Here is a 21,846-nt window from a genome sequence, read left to right as displayed (position 1 = left end):
CCATCAAATTCAAATTCAAAATAAACATTTATTCAATTGTCTGAATGGGGTTTTTTGTTTTGCATTTTAAAACATCTTCGGAAGAATTAGGAAGCCTCTACATACATCAACATCATCAAAATAGTTAAGATTTTTTAAACACTTAGTATGTATGAAGTACCATATATGTATTAGCTTTTAAGAGTACCTCTACTATAGGCTCTGTTGTTTACAAAAGAGGAAACTGAGGCACAACAAGATTAAATAACTTGCCCAAGGCCATCCACCTAGTTAGTAAAGAAGCTGGGGTTTGAACCCAGGCAGTCTAACTCTAGTACACACACATATATGCATACAAATATTTATATGTAAATCACCAAGCCTTCATTCACAAAAAAAAAAAAGCCAATGTTCACATGTTGAAAGAGGACTTTACCTACATTTTGACCTTAATCAGTACTTTCTTTTTTTAATTTTTAAATGTTTTTTATTTATTTTTGAGAGACAGAGAGAGATAGTGCAAGCAGAGGAGGGTTAGAGAGAGAGGGAGATACAGAATCTCAAACAGTCTCCAGGCTTTGAGCTGTCAGCACAAAGCCCGACGCGGGGCTCGAACCCACGAACCGTGAGATCATGACCTGAGCTGGAGCAGACGCTTAACCAACTGAGCCACCCAGGCGCCCTAGTACTTTCTCACTGTTAAGTTCTTCTTTCCAATATATCTTTTAACTCAGGCAAAGGACCCAGTGGGCAAAGCATCCCATGATGGAACCTAAACTACGCCTCAAGCAACAGTCACTGCCCCAACACCAGCAAGACCTCACAGAACTGACCCTGAGACAAGGACCGAGCTGACCTTCACTGCCCTCATGCATGTACCCACTGAGCTTTCTCCCACATTTTCCTGAAGTATTTTAAGCACAATAAAAACAGTCTGAGACTCTAGCCTGCTGTATTCCCAGTGGTGGCCTCATGGGAATAAATTCCTTTCCTGTTTCACCACCGCTTGTCTCTCTGCTTTGATTCCGTCAGCAGAGAGTGGCCAGACCTGGTCTGTCTGGGACCCGCAAGAGCCAGGTGCCCTTGTATCCATGGGCCTTCGTTAGAATGTAAATGTCACTTTCTGACTTGCTTTTAGTCATTTTAAAACCAAAGAATGAAAACAAAATAAACATTTATAATATTTTACATCTGAATACAAAATAAACTCAGACTGTTTAAAACTATAAGACTAGACCAAACGCAACTTTTATTAGAAAGGTAAACATTATAAAACCAACTGCACAAAAGCAATACACCAATCAAAAATACTTTTCCAGGGAGACCTGGGAGGCTCAGTCCTTTAAAGCATCCAACTCTGGATTTCGGCTCAAGTCATGATCTCACTGTCCTGGGATCGAGCCCTAGCGTGGGGATCTGCACTGACAGCATAGAGCTTGCTTGGGATTCTCTCTCTCCCTGTCTCTATGCCTATCCCCAGCTCATGTACTCACTCGTTCACTCAAAATAATAAACATTAGGGGCGCCTGGGTGGCTCAGTCGGTTAAGCCTCCGGCTTCGGCTCAGGTAAGATCTCACGGTTCGTGGGTTCAAGCCCTGTGTCAGGCTCTGTGCTGACAGCTAGCTCAGAGCCTGGAGCCTGCTTCAGAGTCTGTCTCCTTATCTCTCTCTGCCCCTCCCCCTCTCCATGCTCTGTCTCCCTCTGTATCAAAAATAAATAAAACGTTAAAAAAAATAAAAAAATAATAAACATTAAAAATTTTTTTTTCAAACTCATTCCTCATGTTAGTTCATGATAATAAATACTTACTAATTTTAATACTAGAGCACTACAGCCAAGCAGGATAAGCAAAAGTTGAGTTTTCTATCCTAATTAAGGTTGAAATTTTGAGACTGCCTCCTTACAAATGTTTTCATGTATAAAACGATCAGCCTACAAATATTTTAGAGACTTCAGCCATGTCAGAGGAACTGTTCTTACCAAATTAAGCAAAATATTAAAATGAGTAAACAACTCTATCCTTCAAAAGCCCACAAAATCAAAGACTGTATTAGTAGAATAAAGGACAAAAATCACATGATCCTCTCAGTGGACACAGTAAAAGCCTTTGATAAAAGCCAATCCCCTTCCAAGATAAAACACTCAAGGAAAAGGAAATTTCCTGAGCCTGACAAAGGGCATGTACGGAAAACCCACAACTCCCATCACGCTAAATGCTGAAAGATTAAAATGTAAATTTTCCTGTTAAGTTCAGGAAAAAGAATATCCACTCTCACCATTTCCATTCTACATATGCAGGATGTTCTGGCTCGGAAAAACAGAAAAGAAAAAGAAATACAAAGTGTCCAGACTAGAAAAGGAAGAAGTAAACTAGAACTATTCTATTCACAGAAGATATAATATTGTATATGGAAAATTCTAAGGAATTCACTACAAAAAGAATTGAATAAAGGTTGTTCAATTGGTTTGGGCAAGGTTGCACAATATAAGATTGCACAACACAAGATCAATATACAAAAATCAATTGTACTTCTATACATTGGCAATAAACAATCTGAAAAGTGAAAAGAAGAAAACAATTCCATTTACAATATCACAAAGAATAAAATTCTTAGGACAAAATTACTCAATGAAATGCAAGACTTGTACACTGAAAACTACAAAGGACTGCTGAAACAAGAATTTGTGAAAAAAACATCCCATATTCATGGAGCAGAATAATATCCATCAAACTGATCTATAAAATTAACACAATCTGTCAGAATCCCAGCTATTTGCAGAAATTGACAAACTGACCTTAAAATGAGATTAAAATTAATGTGGAAAGGGACCCAGAATAGCCAAAATAATCTTTAGACAGAACAAAGTTGGAAGACTCACATTTCCCCAATTTCAAATGTAATACAATATTACAATAATCAAGCCAGTATGGTCTTGGTATAATTAGTTACTGTATGGCTAGAGCAATAAAATGAACTGAAAATCTAGAAATAAACATTTATGATCAATTGACTTTGACAAGGATGTCAAGACAACTCAATAAAAAAAGAATACTCTTTTTGACAAATGGTGTTAGGACAACTGGATATCCACAAGAAAAAGAATGAATTTGGACCCCTATCTCATGCTATATAAAAAATATTAGCTCAAAATGGAGACTAAAAGTAAGAACTAACATTATAAAACACGTAAAAGAAAACATACATCTTTGTGACCTCAGATAACGTTGTGGTTTCTTAGATATAACACCAAAAGCACAAACCACAAAAGAAAAAATAGATAAACTGGACTTCATCAACATTAAAAACATTTTGTGTTTCAAAAGACATCATTGAGACAGTGAAAAAAGAAATCCACAGAATAGGAGAATTTATAAATCACATGTTTGATTAAAGATTTAATATTAATATTCAGAATATAAAGGGCTTTTACAGTTGAATAACAAAAAAAAAAATCAAATTTAAAAATGGAGAAGGGCGGTGACAGAGTGACTCAGTTCACTAAACATCCAGCTCCTGGTTTCAGCTCAGGTCATGATCTCACAGTTGGTGGAGTCAGGCCCCATGTCAGGCTCTGTGCTAACAGTGCACAACCTGCTTGGGATTCTCATTTTCCCTCTCTCTCTCTTTCTGCCACTCCCCTGCAAGTGATCTCTTCACTCAAAATAAACAAACATTTAAAAAATAAAAATGGAGAAAGGATATGAATAGACATTTCTCAAAAGATACACAAATATCCAAAATATACATAAAAAGATGCTCAACATCATTAGTCATTTGAGAAATGTAAATCAAAGCCACAATAAAATACTACTCCACCTCCTCTAGTATGATTAGAAAAGACAACCTCAAGAGTTTGGGAGGATGTGGAGAAATGAGTACCCTCGATTATTGTTGGTAGGACTTTTGTAAAATGATGCAACCAACTTTGGAAAATAATTGGCAATATCTCTAAATTAAACACAGAGTTACCATATGACTCAGCAATTCCACTCCTTCAGGAAAATAATCAAGAAAGATGAAAATATACCTACACACAAAACTTCTTCAAATGTTTACAGCATTATTCCTAACAGCCAAAAAAGAGGAAAATCCAAATGTCCATCAACTGATTATTAGATAAATAACAGGCAGTATATTTATGCTATGAAACATTCAGCCATAAAAAGAAATGGACTACTAATACATGCTACAATATAGATAAACCTCAAAAATATTATGCTAAGTAAAAGAAGCCAATCATAAAAGACAACCTATCATATGATTCTCTTTATATTAAGTGTCCAGAATCAATCCAGAGGAATACAGAGTGGTTGTGAAGGACTGTGTGAAGAGGCTAAGGAAGAGCAATTGATACTAGGTAGGGGTTTTTACTGGGGTAAAGAAAGTGTTCTGAAGTTAAGAAATGCTGACGACTGCATAAGAAGTGGCTATAATGAGAAGTCCTGAACCGTATACCTTTAAAAAATGAATTACATGGTATGTATGCCATATAAAAAAATGGTACAGTATAAAAAAAGAATTAGGTTGTTTGAATGATAAATGAGAATACAAATGGGCAAAAACAAAAGACCGAATTTAAGGCAGAAAATGGTTGCAATTAATGAAACAAGTTAAAACATTGCACTCTTAAATGTAATTTTTAAAACCCCTTTTACCTAGGATTTTAAAATATCTTTCACAAGCAATGAATGAATTTCACTATTCAGCAACCTAACTGAAATGCAACACAGAAAGAGGAAAAAGAAAATCATGCTGTAGTTTAACATTTTTGCAAGTGAGCTCCTTATTTTCCTTCTGTCCTGCACTCAACTTTTATATATTTTTATTTCATTCAAGGTTTAAATATAGAAGTACTTAACAGATGAAAAACAAGAAGACCCTTTATGAAAGGTCTTATAAAATTCCATGAATCTGTAAGTTCAATGTATTCATTTTACCTTCCAATCATTTGTTAGGCTGGTATGACCATCACTGCAATAAATAGTTTCTCTTAGTTTAGTCTTCTTTCTAGGGTTTCTACTGTGCTGTCAGCAAAGTCGAATAAGAGTCAAAGAAGCAGGCAATGGGACAGCAGCCAGTGGTTAAGTTCCGAGAGAACAGCTCCTAGGCAAGTTTTAACTGCTCTCACTACTGCTATGTATCATGCATGTATTTTGAGAGCTCCTACTTTTCAAAGAATGTGAAAATACCAAGACTGGCATATACTTAGTAGATTAAGATCTTTTAAAATATATATCTTCTCAGAGAGTCTGTTCATCAATTCCTGTCAATGAAGAAAAAGGCAAAAAAACGTACTGGCATTATTCCAACCCCTACAAGAGTGACACATTGAATTTCCACCCTAGGATTGGAAGATTATAATACATATAAAATGAATGAAAACAACAGGAGAACTTTGATATCCTGTTGAGTTTCTGAAACTACATTTATATTCTGCAAAATTTCAAGATGAGAATACAGATAATTAAACTTCCATGAACCCTTAAGTGAATAATAAATTATCCTACAATATTATATATTTAATTATATAATATTGTGTGAATGTAACTTCCATTGAACACATATTCTGCTAACAAACCAAAAAAAGCCTTTGAAGGGTAAACTGTTCCTACCTGCCACAGTAAAATAAAGTAAACCCAAGGGGATATTTTAATCCATGATGATTTCCTACCAATTTCTGTTACCATTTCTGCTAGCCCATTCTTGTATCTTGAGCAAAGAAAGTAATTCACGCCTCTAGTAGGCCTTCAAGGTGTTGCTACCCTCAACTGGTTTAATACTCTGAATAAAAGCTCAGTGGATGATTTTTAGTTTTAATGGCTTAAGTCTTGAAGAAACTTAACCATACTGTGATTGTAACAAAGTTAAAAATCTAAACACCACCATAATGCAGTGAATGAATATTGATGAAAGCATTCTAAAAATGAAGAGAAGGAGCTTGAACATCAGACCAACTCTACCATTTAGTCTAAAAATAAACAACAATAAGTTAGCAGCTGAGAGATTTTATTTCTTTGTTCCACACTGTTATGAGGAATATGAAAGTCACCAAATAAAAGCAGTACATCATACATTCATCCTACTCAAAGAAAGGAAATATGGCAACTGATCTGTGATAAATAAGGGAACCTATATGCACTGCAGCTTTCTCGTCAGTGCATGCTTCACCCGCCGCCTTCTCCACCTATCAGAGTGATGATCACCTGCACGGCTAAATCTTTTCAACTTCCTATTGAGATTACATGGCCTTTTTTTTTTTGCTAGTCCTCATGTCCTGTGATACAAGGCTAGGATGGAGAAACACCATAATTCAATCCTGCAACTCCAGTCTGTCACCACCTTCATAAATATTTCCTACCAGCTTCATAGCCCTGTCTCCAAAGGCAATGGTATAGCAAAGTGTCAGCTTACACACACAACCCTGAACATGTTTCTTATCTAACCATCTGTCTCACTAAGAATACCACTACCCTATCTGTCAAGCATCTGGCCAGTATTTCTCAATCCTGGCTCTACATTATATGCATCCACAGAGATTTCACATAGACAGGTATAGATGTCAAGCCCCATGCTAGACTCACTCAATGAGAATATCTACAGAAGAAATCCAAGTATACGTTTGAGCATTGTTTATTTTTTTTCAGCTCCACAAAATATTCTAACGTATAGCCCTAGTAGGAAAAAAACTGGAAAGCCCTATGAGCATAAATATAATTAAGCATTATCTTCCATAAAAATAAATGTATATGTGAATGCTTCAATAATTTCTCAGACTCCCTTTCTTCAAATGAAATAGTCATGAATCTCCTTATATCATAAGCATATTTTCCAGGCTTCTAATAATTTGCTACTTCTATCTGAACTAGATTCTAATCGACTTAATAGGAATATGGTCAAAGCAAGAACTTAGTAAATCTTTACCAAAGTTTAACACAGTGAAGATCATTTCATTTTTCTATTTTTTAGAACTTTTAATGGATTTGCTTTTAGATTTTTTTTTGCTTTTGCTTTTGCTTTTAGATTTGCTTTTAGAACTTTTAATGGGATTGCTGCTCCCAAAACTGCAAAGACAGACAGGCCAATTCCATGAATTACAACTCAGCAAAACGAGCCAACCAGTAAGACACCTCCACAGCCAACAGTGCCAGGGTAGGAAAATCCAAACTATAATCGATGAATTGCTGGGGGCTTAAAGTAGCCAAGTCTGAGAGTCACAACTCCATGGGCACCCAGTCATGAAGGAAGGGCAGAGAATCCTTATTCTTCTGTGAGTTTTACCTCCAGGAGCTCCGTCAGGTTCCCATAGCAAATATCTAAGAAAAGTCCCCTCCTGCTTCCAGCAATGGGTGGGGAAAAGCAACCATTTTAAATTCACTGGAGCATTCTGTTCTTCACAAGATCTGCCCTCTGAAGACACTAACCAGAAGCCTAAACCGCTAGGGGTTTAGCAGAACAGCACTATCAACAACAGCCAAATTATGGAAAGAGCCCAAATGCCCATAGATGAATGGATAAAGATGATGTGATACACACACACACACACACACACACACACACACACACACACAATGGAATATCACTTGGAGATCAAAAAGATGAAATCTTGCCATTTGCAATGATGTGGATGGAACTAGAGTGTATTGTGCTAAGAGAAATAAGTCAGAGAATGACAAATACATGATTTCACTCATATGTGGAAGTTAAGAAACACAACAGGTAAACATAGGGGAGGGGAAGGGAAGAAAAAATAAGATAAATACAGAGAGAGAGGCAAACCATAAGAGACTCTTAAATACAGAAAACAAACTGAGGGTTGTTGGAGGGGATGTGGGTGGAGGAATGGGCTAAGTGGGTGATGGGTATTAAGGAAGGCACTTGTTGGGATGAACCCTGGGTGTTAAATGTACGTGATGAATCACTGGATTCTACTCCAGTGATTAACTAACTTGAATTTAAATTAAAAAAAAAATTTTTTTTAAAGAGCTGAACTGACCCGGTGGAAGGGAAATACCGAACTCGAACCCCTTCTAGCCACCCTAACTCACCCGGGTCAGAGGAAAGAGGGCTGACTGAGAATCACTTGCAAAGTTCACAGTCCAGAAGCACAGGCTCAGTAAAGGACGAAGACCTTTACACCTTACCACCAAAAAACGAATCTAGATCTGGACCTCACACTCTTCACAAAAATTAACTCAAAATGGATCATAGACCTACATGCAAAACTTTAAAACTCCCAGAAGATAAAATATGAGAAAACTTAGATGATCCTAGGTATGACGATGACTTTTTAGGTATAACACCACAAGCACCAACCATGAAAAAATAATTGATAAACTGGTCTTCTTTACAATTCAAAACTTGTGCTCTGAAAAATACAAGGTCAAAACAATCAGAACATAAGCCATAACTTGGAGACAATATTTGCAAAAGACATTATCCAAAATATACAAAGAACTCTTAAAAACTCAACAATTAAAAAATGAACCCAATTAAAAAAGGGGCCAGAAACCTTAACAGACACCTCAGAAAGACATACAGATAGAAAAAAGTATATAAAAAGATGCTCCACATCATATGTGACCAGAGGAAAAATGCAAACTAAAACAAGGTATACTGCTACAAACTTATCAAAACAGCCAAAATCCAGAATGACATCATCAAATGATGATAACAATGTAGATCAACAGAACTCCTGTTCATTGCTGGTAAGAATGCAACATGGTATAGCTGCTTTAGATGACAGTTTGGTAGTTTCCTAGAATACCAAACATATTCTTAACATACATACCATCTAGTAATCACACTTGCTGGTATTTTCCCAAAGGAGCTGAAAACTTATAGCTACACAAAAACCTGCATAAGGATATTTACGGCTGGTTTATTCATAACTACCAAAACTTGGAAGGAGTCAATACACCCTTTAGTAGGCTGGATAGATAACTAAACTGTAGTACATCCAGACAATGGAGTATTATTCAGCACTAAAAAGAAATGAACTATCAGCCATGAAAAGACACAGAGGAAACTTAGATGTTAGTAAGTGAAAGAAGCCAATCTGAAAGGGCTACATACTACATGATTCCAATTCTAGGGAGATTCTTGAAAAGGCAAAATTATGGAGACAATAAAAAGATCACTGGTGACCAGGAGTTAGGGGAGAGAGAGAGAGAGATGAATAGGTAGAGCACAAAGGATTTTTAGCCAATGAAACTATTCTGTATGATACTACAATGGTGGACACATGCCATGTATTTGCCAAAACACCTCGCATATACAACAGACAGCAAGAGTGAACCCTAATGTAAACTGTGGACTTTGGATGATTATGTGTCTGTGTAGGTTCATCAATTGTAACAAATGTACCATTCTGGTGGGGTGTGGGGGTATGTTAATAACAAAGGAGGCTATGCTGAGTGCAGATAGGGATATGTGGGAAACTCTTCCTTCTGCTGAACCCAAAAACTGCTCAAAAACAGTCTATTAAAAAATTAATATATTAATAAATGAAGTTAGCCACATTCTCATGATTATAAGGGTGGACATACGTATTTTCAATGCTCACTCACAATTTTACCATCCTGCTAATCTGCTATTTAAGCAAAACTTAAAATGTGCACTATTTCTGTAGTAAAAATTTAATAAAATGATAAAGTTAACTGTGGAAGATATACAGATCAACATTTAAAACTTCCTTTATACAACACAATTGTAATATTTTGAAATAAATGTCCAATAGTATTTGAAAAATTATGTCAATTAATTGCTTTCTTTTCATGTGACTCAAAGGAACATCAAAACAAAAAAACTGTAGCACCCACACTAACTTACAGTTATAGTATTCACCAGGTTAAAACAGGCCTCTAGTTACCTCTTTCACTATTATTTTGAGTAAGAATTTTTTATTATTTGTAAGCAAATTAAGGTTGTTGAAAAATATTCATTCTTATTATTCCCTGTTTTGGAATTAGGATGGTCTCCAAAGGGGTCAAAATGAAGTGTATTTATTTTCACAGGCAATTATTTAGAACAATTTTGATATATAAATATACTCTTAAATGAACCACTTGCTTACTCTACAAGAAACACAGTCATAAATAGTGGTGCATTCTGACATACCAAGGAAAAACAAAATTTTATCCCAGTACCCATCCTCAGATGCTTCACGGCTAAGTTCTTTTCTCAAGTATGGAAAAGTGAGTTTTAAAAGAAAAATACAGCCCATTATGAAAAATATAGTACAGAGACTGAATAGATGGAAAAATCTGCTCCAACACTTTTTCTCCTTTTCAAAAGACAAAAAGAAAAAAATACACAAAAGGAAAGCAATTTAGCAGAAAGTACTGCAATAGCTGATGTCACTAGATTTATAGTCACCTTTGGCAGAGTGCTGCTGTGAAAAAGCAGAGGGACTGCTATTACAAGAAAAGACTACGTACTTTCATCACTCAATAGACAATCTCACCAGGAAAACTTTAAAAATTCTAGACAGCATTTACTGAAAGGGAAACACAAACAAAACAAACCAGGGATATATAAAAAAATCCCATTATTTAAGAGTAACTGCCAAATAATTTCTAAATGTATTTTGCAAATAGCATGTATTAAGCAAACCTTAATTTTCAAAAAAAATTTTTAATGTTTTATTTGTTTTTGAGAGAGAGAGAGAGACAGCATGAGAAGAGGAGGATCAGAGAGAGAGGGAGATACAGAATCCAAAGATAGGCTCCTGGCCCTGAACCAGCTGTCAGCACAGAGCCTGATGTGGGGCTTGAACCCAACGAACGCGAGATCATGGCCTGAGCCGAAGTCAGACGCTCAACTGACTGAGCCACCACAAACCTTAATTTTCAAATGAAGAATTATAAAACCAAAAATATCAGCGAGTTTTTGGTTAAAAACCCTTATATCTTCCACGAGTAACTAGTGGAATGTAAGTTACTCCTGATAAGCATTCATTTTTAAAACACAGCACCAATAAAGAAATATGCTCATGGGGCACCAGGGTGGCTCAGTGGGTTGCGCATCTAACTGTTGGGCTCACGTCAAGATCCCAGGGTTGTGGGATCAAACCAGCACGGAGCTGCATAGTGGGCATGCTTAAGATTCTTTCTCTCCCTTCCTCCCTCTCTCCCTCTCTCTCTCTCTCTCCTCACTCCACTCCTCTGCCCACTCTTTCTCAGGAAAGGAAATATGCTCCGCATGTCATCAACTCATTTATTTGTCTTAAGTAACAACTTCTAAAAGGACTAACACCAGTTAAAGAAATAGAATCAAGTAGAAATTAGCCTTATTTACTGAATAAAATGGTATCTATACTTCTTGCTACTTGACAATGATACAGTGAACAACTATAAAAAGTTTTCAAAAAGGGGACCTAATTTCAGTTTCCAATTAATCACATAATCTTTCCAAGAGACAGGTAATATATCTAACTCTAAAGAAGGTAACCATGCACTTGAATTTGCTTCTAGGAGCTTTATGAGGTTTTTTTAGTGTTATGTTTTAGGTTGTTTGAAAAGGAGTTTTTTTATTCAAAATTTGCAGACATCTACAAAATTACAATATTTTAATAAAATGCTTATTTTCACTTTGATCTTTTAAAAGTATCTAGATATTTCTACATCTCTGTATAATATTATTGAAAATATAAGAAAAAGCCATTTATGCAAACATTTTTAATTAAAATTAGGTAGTATGGCCTCAAACAAGCTGAATACTTCAATAGAATTGATGACTGAACTGCCCCTAAAAGATGTCCAACTAAGCATCTTCATATTCATATTATAATTCACAAATAAAAGGCCTCTTCCACAGGATCAAAAAATATTTATGAATGTAATTTAACCTAGCATATAGAAGTACCATATATCATTAAGAATTATCAGCTTTTTCTTAAGCTATTTTCTATTTATGACTAAATGATTAAGTTTAAACTGAAAATCTAAGTATAACTTATGAAATTTAACTATAAAATGCTGGTAGCAGTTCCTTTCTGAGCACTCCTCTCCACTAATGATTTAAAAGCAAGGCAGCCTGATGAATTAAAATAGGGATTAGCAAACTGTAGCTATAGGCCAAATCCAGCCCCGTTTTTATGAAGTTTTATTAAAACACATCTATACTCCTTCCTCCCCAGGGTGTCTGTTCTGTGGATGCTTTTGTGCTTGACTGTTAGAGTTGAGTAGTCATATCAGAAACTGAAAAGCTAATATACTTACTATCTAGCCCTTTACAGGAAGTTTGCTGACTCCTGAGCTAACGATTTAGATCTTCATTATTTTAAATGCATGGGAGCACCCATCTCCTAATATGATCTTTAGTAGAGAACCTATTAGGTTGATCATTTAAGAATCTGTATTCCTTCTGTTGTGAATTTAGAATTGTGTATCAACTACTTTCCAGTTTCTGGACTCTTGACAAAACAGGATACTGGTTAATTCTGATTTGCATTGCTTTAGAGTCCATTGCATCTTTTCATATGCTATAATGTTCCTGACAGTTTGTTTTAAAAGAAAATATCACTCAATATTATAATTTCAAAAGGTCTAATTTTAGTGATTTAAAATGTAAAAAATGGTAATGGAGAAATTTAGATTTTAAATATTAAGAAAAAGATGGCTAGATGGGTGGAACTGGGGATGAAATTAAATCAAATATATACCACAAAGACAAAGGCACTGAGCTTTAAAGACAAGAATTACTTCAACGGGATAAAAAAGATATTCTGGACTTAAGGAATTGCTGAACACATGAACCATTGTGAAAGAGCGCATAGTAAGAAGTAACTGTGTCAACAATTCTTTCCCCTACTCACCCTCCACAGGCAAAAAAGGAAAAATGAAATTTACTCAGTAAACATAACACGTGTCCAAAATTTCTTTAAAATGAAACACAAGAGTGAGAGATTAAAGCAACTGGGATTACTAAATCCAAAAGTGGGTAACTACTAGTATTTAAATTTTCCAAAAATGTTAAAAATTATACAATATATGGGAGATAACCAGCTTATCTTTCTTCTCTGTTGCAGATAAAATACAGATATACTGTAGGTTCAAATTAAAGTAGAAGTTAACTAAATTATAATAATATAATATAAACATCTTTACAGGAAAAATTCTGACTAACTCAGAAGGTACAGTTTCTTAGAATGATTTATGTCATACGTGACTAGGGGAAGAGAGGTCTATCAAGAACCTTCTGGTAGTCTTTCATGAACTCCTCGTTTATTGCACATAAATCAAGGCAACAATCACTTTGTTTTACTTCCTAAGAAGCTCTGTATTATGTTTAAAATCTATCTTAATAAAAAGGCATTGAATACATACAATTTGAATACAAATAAAGTAGTGATACAGTAAAATGTCCTTTTTCCTATATTATTCTTATATCCTAAACAGATTTGTGTAGCTCAAATCAAAAACATTTCATTAATCTGTAATCCTACAACACGTATTATACCTTCTGATGATGATAATATGCCAAATCACTGAAGGAAATTCTCATTTAGTCATTATAAAACAAAATAATACTGACACCCATTATTTTCTTCTTGTAAAGATGTGTCACTTTCAATGCATGAAGTTAAAGCCAAAGAAAGACAACCAAAGCTGACCTTTTAGCAATACCCCATTGCCCAATTTATTTACATGTACATCACTAGTTACTACTACTCCAAGAAACCACATGATTACCAAATTTAACACTCAGATTATATACCAGCAATTTAATAGTCTCTACATTAAATCTCTTGTATAAAATTAATAATATCATGTGATTAGGAACTATGAAAATTAGTAATGGAAACCCTCCCGAAAATGGATTTGGGAGGTTTGGGAGGGAGGGTTCATGCCCTACCTTCATTCATCCTTAAATGTAGACCTAACAGGAAGAGATGGACTTGACCTTGCAGTCCACTCGACTCCTCTACTCCAGCCAGAGGAGGAGACAACTTTCCTCATGCCAGCCAGGCAACAGCTCCACCAGTAAGAAGTCACCACACTTTGAAATCCTGGTTCACTCCAAAGGACTGGTAGTTCCCAACCCTTCCCTCCCCTGCCTTTACTCCTTTTCTCCTTAAAAAGGGGTGTCTGTCCATTATTACTTGCACTTGTCTATAGTTTTTTTAAATATTTTATTTATGTTTTGAGAGAATGTTAAGTGGGGGAGGGGCAGAGAGAGAAGGAGACAGAAGATCTGAAGCAGGCTCCATGCTGACAGGCTCATGGGGCTCACAAACCAAGAATTCTTGACCTGAGGGGAAGTCAGATACTCAACTGACTGACCTACCCAGGTACCCCTTGCCTACTGATTTTTAGCAGCTTATTTGTCCTGGATGACAATTCTCTTTTATTCTCTAAGAAACTCATCTATTACTATTAAAAAACTGACAGTTTTACTTTGAAGGTTAACAAAACCAAGTATTAATTTTATGTAATTTCATTTTAATTTTATATACTTACTATTTACACCCAAGAAAGGAAAGTACACTTTGTTTATAGTATTTTTAAAACACCCAAATTAATGTCATAATGAGACCTTATCTATTACACAAAAATGCAACAGCGTAGTATCTTAAGTATGCAACGTGAGTTGCTGTTTCAACAATGAAAAAAGTGCATGATTTTCATATGCTCTTTCCCACTCCATTTTGTAAATAAAGGTTTACATTTGTGCATCTACTGACTTGGATTTTGAATGCATATAGTGGACACAAAGTAAAGGGGCCCACAATGGGATGGGGTCCAATACGTCATCCTCTTTAATAGGCATTCAGAAGAACCCATTGGAAGACCACTCTAGACTAGACAGCAGGGTTCAGAACATTCCTAATCTTCCACAGAAAATGAAATTCTAAGATCCTAGAGCTCGAAGACTCCAGATTTCACACCTCCATTTTCCCCATTTTTCAGGAAAGGAGACTGAAACCCAGACATTTTAGCTGGCTTAACCACAATTAGTCTGAAGACTAGAACACTTCTAGCGATAAAGTCATCCTTCCAAAATTCCTTTACCTTTTTCCTTTAGGATGGCAAGTCAGATTATAACTTTAAAAGTAAAAAATACTAAAAAACAAATGGAATGTGAAGAATACGGAGCAAATAAAAACCTATCTAACTTAAGGCAGAAAGGCTTCCTAAACAGACTTGATTCCCTGCTAATGAACTTATCCCTTTTCAATCCCATTCAGATTCTATCACACTGTGTTTCTCTCGAAAAGAAATTCATTGCAAAGTAGCTGCTTCCAGGCAGGCACCATTTCTGGTTGTTTCTAAAGTAAAAGTGCCTATTCCTCCTGCTGCAGTAGTTCATGCTGAGAATCACAACCTACTGCCGACACAGTACTTGTTCTTCCTCTTATACAAAGTCCTCTTTAATAAAGAACTAAGAGTTGAGAAGTCAAAGTATTTCAAAGTCCTTGCTCCTCCTCTGGAGGTAGAATTCTGAATGACTAGAATTCTTACATAGACAAAGAGGATGACAGGAGAGAAGAGGAGATAAAAATTTGACTTAATTCTAGCTAAACTGTTTCCCTTTTAACTGCTCTGAACAAAAATCATTTCTAAATTTTTCCAGTACTGTAATTATGCTTTACAAAATAAGCAGCAAGTCACACATTCTAATACTATCTTACAAGTGCAAAATCACTAATCATTGCCTACTATGTGCAAGAAACATTCACATCTCAATAGCAATTTTGCAACCTTGCGTTTAAGAACAAACTAGTTCAATGACTCTTCAAGGAAAAAAAAAGTACTCTTACAAAATTTTTTTAAAAGACTGCACTAGCAACCAAAATAAATGAAAATAAGGCCTTCCTAAAGAGTGTCTGGCACCTAGTTGCCTTTCAAGAAGTGTCTGCAGTAATAAACTAATGAAGGACCTGAAAATTGCAACTAGAGAAAAACTCTCATAATATCATATACCGAATATTCACCAAAACAGTCTCTGCATGGTCTTAAAAGCTATACACAGACATTATTGCATTTAATCCTGATGCTGACTTCATGACCCAGGTAGGATTATTATCCTATTTAACTGGTGAACAACTTGGGCTAAGCTCAGTGGAGCATCCAGAACTGTGTGAGTTAAGGCTGACATAGTGACAGCAGGTGCAGCCCTGGCACTTAGTGGGTAGAAGCCAGGGATACTGAACAGCCTGCTATGTGCTGGACAAACCCACAGAATCATCCAGCCCAAAGTGCTACCACTACTGATCAAGAATACATAACAATAATGCCTCCTAACCAAACAACCACATCACTCAGGTTCACATTCATGGTTTTCCACCAATGGCTCCTATTTCTGTCTCCAACTCAGTTAGGATCACTAGTCTAACCTCTCTTTGGTACTCCGCTTAACTATCATAATTTGCTTTTCTCTACTTTTGTCCAAACTGCTTGCCTAGAATAATTTTCCTAGGCCTTCCCTGCTACTCTGAATCTTTATCTACTAATGTGTAGAAATGTCATCAAATGCAGTAACTTTACCTGTAATCTGACTTTGCAGAATGTCAGTAAACTTCTAAATAATTCTCTAAATTCAACTGTTTAACAAGTTCTTGTCCTTTAGCTACAGCTGGAAACTATACGAAGAATCACATTTTTCATTTCTTTTGAATACTCCCCTAAAACAATACATAGCCACTTGGAATTATAGAATTATTTCTCAAAGAAATCATCTAATAAAATCTTCATTTTAAAAGTAACAAAAAAATTAAAAGATACTTAACTCTTTAATAGCAAGAAAAGAACCAGAATTCAGACCACAGTTTATAATCTAATGTTAATGCAAAATAAGTGCTGGTTAAATGAACTCCAAGGCACAAAAATCATCTTGTAAGTCTGCATTCGGCAAAATTACACTGTAGTTTAAAGATAATCCACGCCTTATCAGAGATCGCTTATTTTACTGTATCTTCCACAAGTCAAGAAGACAGTAAATGAGGTTTTTAAATAATTTTGTAAATTATAACAAATATTCATACATTTTTATTAAAAAATTCAGTAACCTTGAGATTTCATTTTTCTGCTTAGTCCTTGAAAAAGTCACACATAAAGTGACTTCATTTCTAGAAAAATGCCTTATAAAGATCAGAGTAGCCCATGGTTATAGTAATTCAAAATTATATTAGTAAACCAGAAGCCTAGATAAGGACAACAGCAGCATTACTAGAAATGCAAACCTTTTTTCCCCTTTCTAGATGTTGATATGAAAATAATTAAATTATTTTATCCCAATAGTTTTCATCCCTAGATTAATCATAAGAACCAAATTATATTTACTTCTACAGGGCAAGAAGAGAATTAAAATAATTAAATCATGTCACTGCTATATATGACTTAGTATATACAATTACGCTTTCCTGCTTCCCATCAGTAAGTATATTCCAACCTCATTCTTTCTAGAAGCCAAGAAGGCTGAACGTAAAACATGTTTATAATATTATTCACTTGCTATAGAGTAATGCAAGAAATACATTAAATTTATCTTGCCTCATTACTGGTTAGAAATTTAAAAACTTAGATTTTCCTTATTTCTTGTCTGCAAGCATTAGATATCAGATATAACTTTCTCACCTAGTTTTTCTTTAGCCTCAAAGTAGGTTAATTTCATATAGTCCAACATTTAAGAAGACATTCTGTTAGTCAAATTAGATGCGCATTGGGGCGCCTTGGTGCCTCAGTCAGCTGAGCTTCCAAATTCGGCTCAGGTCATGATCTCACAGTTCATGGGCTCAAGCCTGGCATCGGGCTCTGTGCTGAGAGCTGGGAGCCTGGAACCTACTTCAGATTCTATGTCTCCCTCTCTCTCAGCCTCTCCCCCACTTGCACTCACTCTCTCTCTCAAAAATAAAATTCTAATAGTCCAACCCTACTTCTGAAAACATTTCCTACTTTCTGCTCCACAGTCAAATGAAAGAAGGCAAACCAATTTATTGCTCTGGAATGTTCATTATGCATCTCATTAAAAAGTAGGAACACGTTTGGTAAAGAGTTTTCCTGACTTCATTCTAAATACAACAAGAAAGGTTCTAAAATAAAAAATTATAGCTGTAAACTATAATTACATGTTCACCTTCATATAGTGTGCAGCTATTAAAATGTATTAGCAAGTCCTATACAAGTGAAGATTTGGGATACCCAATCCTTGATTTTATTTAGCAATTATAATTAGGCCTATATTTTAACTCCTTTGTGTCAACTTGTTCATTACTCAGATGCATTAAAGGTAACAGTCTTGACTAAAGAAAAATATTTGGTTTTATAAAACTGGACTTGGCTAGTGGTACTCATTAACAGTAAAAAGGACAGACTTGCTATTAAAAGAAAAAAAAGTTATATACCACTAGAAAATTGAAAAATAGTAAAAGCTGAATCCATTTAAAAGAAAAGTGAAATCTAAACCAAACTGATTTAACTCTATTTTTTTTTCTTTTAATCCAATGATGATATTCTTTTGTTGGGAACAAAAAATGTCTGTTTTAGTTCCAAACAGTCCATCTAGGTCCAACAATGCACTATTCTTGTCACTACAAGGAGTTCTGAATAGTTTGAACTCATACTGACAAAATTAAATTTTAGTCCCATCTTCAAAGACTAAAATAGGAGCCCTAAACTACAAGGTAATGATTAAAAATAAAATAAAAATACTTAAACATTCGTAGCCAAAAATATTCTAGTCTCAACTCTTTAGACATTTGGGCAAGAGCCCTTTAGATAGAACCTTAGAAATTCAGATCCAGATCCAGGTCAGATTTTACCATTTCAACAGGAATGTGGGCACTAGTGGTATTTACTATGAAAACAGATTTCACTCAATCATACATATTAACAGCCCATCTGAAAACTTTTTTAAGTTTTTTGAAAGATAACCCACTAATCACAAATGAAACTTGAAGCATATCCTGATACTACATACAGTACTTCTTTGAAATAAAGATTTTAAAAGATTATTATAAGGAAAATGCAAGGCACATGTTTAACTAAAATCCCCTTCTCTCTTCTCAGGAGCCAGATAAACTGTGAGAGGTAAAGCTCCCTTTTTTTTTTTTCTTTTGACAATAGTAATTCTTTTGTGATCGTCTTGTGTGGTTTTCTTTCTTACAACCAACACATTACTTTAATATGTATAAGCAAATATCCTAAAAATGAATAAGACATTTGTTTTTAAAAACCTTAGGTTTAAGTTTAAAAATAAGTGTATTTTAGTTAAGTATGGTTAAATTTCATGATAAAAGCAAACAATTTTATTTCAAGTTAAATAGTATAAAAGTGAGAAGTATTTTCCACTGCTCAGAATTTTAAAAAAATGATCTTGAAGAATGAGCAGGTATTCGGAAAAACTATGCTATGCTATGACAAATCTATTATAGCTCATGCATAGTCAGGAAAAATAATTCTGCTTATATGAACAGTTCAAAGTACATCTACATAACAAGTATAGACTACAAAAAGGAAAACATCTAGTGAATACACTTATCCATTTACATTATATTAAGAAAATGCTCTAAAACTTCTAGAAATATCAACCCTTCATAACTATTTATATAAAATTATCATAAAGGATTTTCTAATTTTTTTCCCCAATGGGCAAGTCAAAACAACTAAATCAAATTCAACCTTTAATTCATTAGAATAACAGGTCATAAATTCACTACCTACCATGCACAGTATTTTTAAAAAGCAGTCAAAGTGTGTCCTATGCCATTGTCTTTAAATCTCATTCCAATATGCCCCTAGTACAAGCAGATAGATTTCCCCTGAGAAACTTCTAGCTCCTTGCAAAGACAGTAGGAAAACTTTAGAACTCTGTGTGGATATATATTCTGCTACTATAAACAGAGAGATGAGAAACACGCTAGCAACATATAGCCTGAATAGATGTGTAATCAAGAGAAAAGCCAACACCACATGATTTCACAAATATAAATACCTAATCATACCTTTTTTTTTTTTTTTTTTTTTTTTTGGAATTAAAACAGGAAAAGCAACTAACCAGCAGCATACAAGGGCTGGGGAGATACAGCAGAAGTGGAAAAAAATTTTAATGAAAGGATACAGCCTTAAAGCACCAGTCTGAGTTCCCACTGCGAGGATCTTCTGTACAGGATCAAAGGCCAGGGCTGAAGGTTGATAGGGAAATCCATGGCGAACAGTCTAAGGATGGGCAAATGACATCACAGCAACCAAGGCAGCAGGCGGAATTTAAAAACAGAAAAGTCAATAGAGGCATTAGAATCTAGAGCCAATTATAACTGGGGCAGAACACATACACATGCACTTACTGCACTTACTGTGGGCGTGTGTGTATAGATACACACACACATACACAAATACCTCCCAACGTTACACTTTAATTTCTGCTTTTCCACAGTACTAGGATTCTATGGAAGAAAATGTCTCACGAACACTCTAGGCTATCATGTCCAAGACCAAAATACCACAGTTTGCAGTGGTAAAACAATCTGTAAATTAATGTAAAAATGCAATTGTTTTATTTCACTGCATCGTTACTTTATTTGGAGCCTCGTTGCGCGTACTGCTAAAGAAAAGCTGTCCTACAATTACCTTCCTCAAGGATTCAGTAAAGCAATCACCAAACACCTATCCCTAAATTTTGCAATTTTAACAGGATGAAAATAAGTGCAACATATATTTTTGAATTTTGCTATTAAACCCTTAATTTCGGGGCACTGGGGCAAAAATGTGTCTGCAGATATTTTTAGGAAACTGACATATGAAAGCATCGTATATTTGTAAGGCAGGTATTAATATCAAGACAAGTTTGTATTTCTCACCGAGCGGCCAGCGAATTAATTCGCTGCATCATTCTTTCCGAATGACAGATCGCTATGGCAATTGTGCCATTAACAGGCAAAAATCACGGTACCAACTTTTTAATCAAACACAATGATAAAAGGACCCTGTGATTTCGTATTTTAAGCTTCCTCCACATTTTACGGGGAAGGGTGACCAGCAAATATCCAGTTGAACAGGTGTGGTTTTGCGATGAACAATATTCATTCGGAACCGTTCCCAAAGGAAACTTCGAAGTTGGTGAATTACATTAAAATGCCTGAATATAAAGGTCGTAAGGTTATTAACAATACAAACTAAAGCTGGATAAAGTACGTTAGAAGCAACCTTGAAATGACTGCTGCATGCGAAAAGGGGAGAGGAGAAAACAAACTAAAAAAAGAAACAAAACAAAACGAAAAACCAAAAGAAGTAAGATGATGTCAATCTCCAAAATAACCCACTGAGCAAACGCTTCCTAGAGGAGGAGCGAGCCCTCCATCCTAGGTATAATTGATACCGGCGTTCTATTCCCTCGCAATCCCGTGAAAAGCCCGGGGTGCCCCCTAAAACGGCCCCCGATTTTCGCGGGGCTGCGCGCTCCGTTCACCTTGCAGAGCTGGAAGTGCTCGGACTGGAGCGTCTCCTGGATCTCGGGCTCCCGGTTCCCAGCCGGGTGCTGCTGCTGCTGCTGCTGCTGCTGCGAGGCCGAGGACGAGCCGGCGGTCAGGCCGTCCAGCACCTTCCTGATGTTGAATTTCCTCATGGTCTCGGCGGGGCTCCCCGCGCAGCCCGGGAGGGAAGGCAAGGGGCGTCCCCCGGCGCGGGAACCGAGCCCGGGCCGAGGGCGGCTTCGACCGAGGACGCGGAGGAGGGGGACAGAGTGGGAGTGTGCGGGGAAGGAGGCAGCGGAGGAGAAGCACAAGGTAATCCAAACAGGAAATACTGCGACGACGAGAGAGCAGCGGCCCCCGGAGAGTCCCCGGCGGCGACCCCTCTTCTTCCGAGGCCGCCGCCGCTTCAGCCGCCGCCGCCGCCGCCTCGCTCCGCGGCCCGGGCGGCACAGCAG

The 21,846-nt window shown here is 36.1% G+C and overlaps 1 protein-coding gene across 3 annotated transcripts in view; it reads right to left on the bottom strand.

Moving 5' to 3' along the window:
- The window catches only part of STXBP5 (syntaxin binding protein 5), a 163,694-nt gene extending 141,854 nt beyond the window's left edge, over positions 1 to 21,840 (bottom strand). For all 3 annotated transcript variants that reach the window (XM_029943864.1, XM_029943865.1, XM_029943866.1), the window contains exons 1-2: positions 21,388 to 21,840; positions 20,041 to 20,138 (exon numbers count right to left, since the gene is read on the bottom strand). In XM_029943864.1, coding sequence (XP_029799724.1) covers positions 20,041 to 20,138; positions 21,388 to 21,543 — 254 coding nt within the window. In that variant the 5' untranslated portion in view covers positions 21,544 to 21,840. The remainder of the gene's footprint in view (positions 1 to 20,040; positions 20,139 to 21,387) is intronic.
- Positions 21,841 to 21,846: the final 6 nt, after the last annotated feature.

This window comes from Suricata suricatta, chromosome 7 (genome assembly GCF_006229205.1).
Source record: "Suricata suricatta isolate VVHF042 chromosome 7, meerkat_22Aug2017_6uvM2_HiC, whole genome shotgun sequence".
Lineage (NCBI taxonomy): Eukaryota > Metazoa > Chordata > Mammalia > Carnivora > Herpestidae > Suricata > Suricata suricatta.
The sequence above is the reverse complement of the archived record's forward strand: the minus strand, read 5'-3'. Positions and strand labels throughout refer to the sequence as shown.